General features: G+C 40.7%; 1 protein-coding gene across 2 annotated transcripts in view; it reads right to left on the reverse strand.

The window, feature by feature from the left end:
- The window catches only part of Rgs22 (regulator of G protein signaling 22), a 101,509-nt gene that overhangs the window by 22,494 nt on the left and 74,741 nt on the right, over positions 1 to 4,274 (reverse strand). For both annotated transcript variants that reach the window (XM_050162899.1, XM_050162892.1), the window contains exons 15-16: positions 3,551 to 3,745; positions 1,682 to 1,774 (exon numbers count right to left, since the gene is read on the reverse strand). In XM_050162899.1, the coding sequence (XP_050018856.1) occupies positions 1,682 to 1,774; positions 3,551 to 3,745 (288 nt within the window). The remainder of the gene's footprint in view (positions 1 to 1,681; positions 1,775 to 3,550; positions 3,746 to 4,274) is intronic.

Genomic DNA, 4,274 nt, shown 5'->3' on the forward strand with positions numbered 1-4,274 from the left:
CTCCAGAGATTCTTGAAAATTTTGACTTGTGGCTTCATTATACCTGAAGAATTTTTTTATGTGACCAGGGTGCATAGTCCAAAATAGCATATAAATCAAATATTTCCTGATAAATAACCATAAAAAATTATCTTGTTTTATTTATTTAAAATTCTTATATTTTATTATGAGTGTTTTGCCTACAAGTATGTATGTGCACCTTGTGTGCAGAGGTAAGAAGACAGCATCAGATCCATGGAACTGGAGTTACAGACCCTTGTGGCCACCTGTGATGGTGGGAATTGAGCCCAGTGGCTCTTAACCACTGAGTCATCTCTCCAGCACAAACCACATGTGATTTTTAATATAGATAACTCACCTCTGTATTAGTGTTTTTAAATGTGCAGTCGTGAGATAAACTATAAATATTTCAAAAAGCAATGTTCCTTATATGGAGGAATTGTGTATAGCATTATAAATGTTGCCCCTGGAACTTAAAGGTCATTGTTACATTGGACCTTTCTGAATGCCTGTGTTCTTCCCAGGTTTGGATGAGTGGTACATCAAATAGAGAACTTTGGCATCAACAAAGCAACTACTAAGTTCTATTTTAAAAACTATTGTTTTTGAAAAAAAACCTTATTTATATAAAAACCAACACAAAAAAGAAACTAAAAGTCACCCAAACCCAGCACTCAGAACTATCTCTCCCATTTTGCTGAACTTCTTCCCAGATCTCTCTCTCTGCATATATGTACATGTGTGTAAATATATGTAATGTTACATAAGCAGGGTTACATGATATGAGTGGAGGGTTGGGTTTTGTTCATTTTGTTGACATAGGCGCTGTCTGTGCAGTCCTGGCTGTCCTAGAACTCTCTGTGTAGACCAGGCAGGTCTTGAACTCACAGAACTGAGATTAAAGGTGGGAGTGTGAGCCACCACACCCAGCTGGACATCAGTGTTTTTATGCCATATATTTATATAACTGTATGTCCTGAACAGGTCAATTAACTGCAAATTTTATGTAGATGTGTTCATTAATTTTATGGTTTTTATGGGCATATCAAGATTTATCTAATCAATATAAAACTTGAAAATTTGAGCTGGTCATGATAGCGCATACATGTAATCCCTCCAGTACTTGAGAGGCAGTGTCAGGAGGAAGGTGAGCACAGGTCTCCTCAGCTACTTATTAGGGAAAGGCCACGCGGTTTACACGGGACTGTCTCAGAACAAACAAATGTCACCGTTTTGTAAATAAAGATAAGAGTTAATATCCTATCCAATCCTATGATCTTTTTACTGACTTTTCCAACTATTTCCCCATTTTTCTTTTTAAAAAAAAAATCTGAGGGTTTCTTTTTGTTGAGAAAATGCAAATGGACTCCTGTAATTTGACAACGAATACAGCTACTGACATGCAGAAAATAGTGGGCACCGCTTAAGGGATTATCGTGACATTTAGGGCTCAAGTTTCTGGTCTTAGGGAAGTCCCTCTGTCACTTTGCCAACCTGGTTTTCCCAGCTGTGTTGAACGTGTCACTTTAACACCATGGCCTGTCAAACGCAGCGAGTGTGGCCGTGGGGCAGCAGGCTGGTGCCCCGTCCAAGTCCTTAACCACTCCACATCTCAGTGTAAGATCCCTCACCAGCAGTGTGCAAGATGGTACTGTCTCTGGATCCTAAGTCAGAGTCTTACCTCGGCCTTCTTGGGAATTGTCTCCTTATGCAGAGCGTGCAGCTTCCTGAAGTAGGCGGAATCTAGCTGCCGAGTCTCTTCTTGTAATGTCACCTAAAAATCAGCAGAGCTGAATGCGCATCATGAAAAATGGGGGACGGAGCACAGTTTACCAAAAACAGTGGGCTTCCAAGAAGGCGAACTGCCTTTGAGGCAGGAGCAGAAAACCCCATGCCATTAAAATATTAGCTACAATGAAGTGATACGTCAAATATACACAACGAAGGATGAACATTTTCTATTCAATTACACAGTTGCTGTCAATGAACCCCTCCTCCCTGGGGCACACACAGGCAAGATGAATATGGCGGTCACATTTCTGGTTTCTAGTCAACGTTACAGAATGAATCACGGAGAAAACAAAGGCTGCTGGTTGTAGGAACCAAATACTTCACAGGAGAACAAGAAAGGACAGGCTGTTTACTGGTATTCCTAAGGGTTTTATTGCTATAGCAAAAGAGGAAACAGTTGACCAAATTACTGCTTATAGCAGGTTTGTCTTTCTAACATTTTATAAAGCGTCATTTTCTATAGGCAGGAGAATAAGGCCACTCTCAGATTCTCTACTGCAGGGGAAAACCAGTCGAGTTTGGCTGGCTAGCAGCCTGGGAAGGTCCTGTACTTCACAGCTGGCTCTGGGGGTCCGCTTGGAAGTCCTTCTGGGGAATGAGATTATGAGATTACATTACATACTCAGCGAGTCCTCTGGACTGAAGTCGAAGAAGGTTCCAGAACTAAGATCAGTGTTTCCATTTTGCTAAGAACTAACAGTATATAATCCATCTTACACATTTTCGTAAGATTCATTTGCAAATGCCAAAATGTTTTGGTTCAGGGCAACTATACTTCCAAATTTCTTTTACAATTACAGGATCACTTACAGACTTCATATTTCTTCTATGAACTGCAATATATATTACAAATATGAGTTAAGAGAGGCTTTTAAAATATCATATGATAGTCTAATCTTTCTAGTGTACTTTCTATAATAGAAAGGATATTAGGTTAATGTTTTAGAACTGCAAGAATTAAGGAATGAAATCTAATTATTTTGGTCATTGAATTTATTAAGTTATTTAATAATTTATTTAAGTCACAATCCAATGAGATGAGTCTATGCAAAGTGTTTCTATATTAATTTTATCATAATTGCTTAATTTATCTTTCTTGGTAGACAACTCAAGTCCTTGAGTGGATATTAATAAAGAATTCAGCCCCTGCAACAACGGCCTCAGGCACCCAGTACATGCATTTACCTGGTGGAAAAATACCCAAGGACAGTCTTAACTTGTGGTTCTAAAGAAATATCTAAAGGAATTTCCTATATTTATCAGTAATAATAATGAGAATATTCCAGTGCTGACATCTTTTGAAAAGTAAAAAGCTATGTACAAACTTATCCAGTCAAGCTTCTGATTTGATGAACACCCAGTACTTTAAATAGAAGCCCTGAAGTCAGAGGGTCTGCTTTTCATGATACACTGGAAGCATTTAGATTTTCTACGGGTGTGATATTTACTGTAAGCATCCAGCAGAAAATAAAATGGGTATTTCGGTTCATTGTGAGATCACTGCTGAAAACATCAGGGAAGGACAACTCCAATCTGGCTACTTTGCACTAACAGAAAGATCACGTTTCTCTTCTGACACATTTGTACAGAGAGCTAGGACTGTGAGATTAAGTCTTCTGCTAAGAGACGGCAGGGAAATGGCAATAAAAAACAAATCATAAAGATAAAAATAAACAGTGAATAAACATTTTCCCTGCCTGTGCCCCCTGAGGCCTTGCTCGAGCCTTTTCTGCAAGCACTGTTGGCCAGGCCATGGTACCTTTCTGTAAGCCACTTGGTCTGACATCACCATCTGTGTCCAGGGCTCCAGAAGGACGAGGAGGATGTACTCCTCGGCTGTGTCAAAGAGGTCCTCAAACGGTGGCTGGATTCTCGTGTAAATGTCTTTCTTCTCTTCCTGTTGCAGCCCAATGTCGAGAGTGGCTGACGGAGCAATGTAAGTGGCGAAAAGGTACTAAGGGAGGAGAGGGTGGGACAGAGGGGCATTGTGAGAAGCCACGAGAGTCAGCAAGTTCGTTGGCAAAGATGACAGAACTGAACTTGATGCACACTAGATTTGCTGGAAAGGATGCTGCTCTCCTTTCTGTTTTCCACTCCAAAACAGCAGCTAGACGTTTCCAGATAACGGTTTCCTTGGGCATATTACAGAAGGAATCCTGCGTGCTAGGCAAGGGCTCCACCACTGACCTGCACCTGCACCCCAGCTCTAAACTGCTTGGACACAGCCTTTTGCACTACAGCTTGCAGCCCAGCACTCAGGAACGGAGGCTGAAAGGTCAGCTCAAGGTCACTTTCACTTTTAGTGCAGTCAAGGCTGAAGTGGGCTGTGACGCCACCTCAAACAAATAAACAACAAAAACATAAGAAATAAAAGCCAAGATCATATAGGGTTAAAAATCTGGCTATTGGTAGTCTTCTAATCCAGTTGTCAAACAAATCACCCAGCCTGTAGTTCTAAGAAGGGTCAATTGCCCCCCCCCCCC

The sequence above is a fragment of the Alexandromys fortis genome, unplaced genomic scaffold (genome assembly GCF_014885135.2).
Source record: "Alexandromys fortis isolate MF-2015 unplaced genomic scaffold, M_Fortis_MF-2015_v1.1 scaffold_17, whole genome shotgun sequence".
Classification (NCBI taxonomy): domain Eukaryota; kingdom Metazoa; phylum Chordata; class Mammalia; order Rodentia; family Cricetidae; genus Alexandromys; species Alexandromys fortis.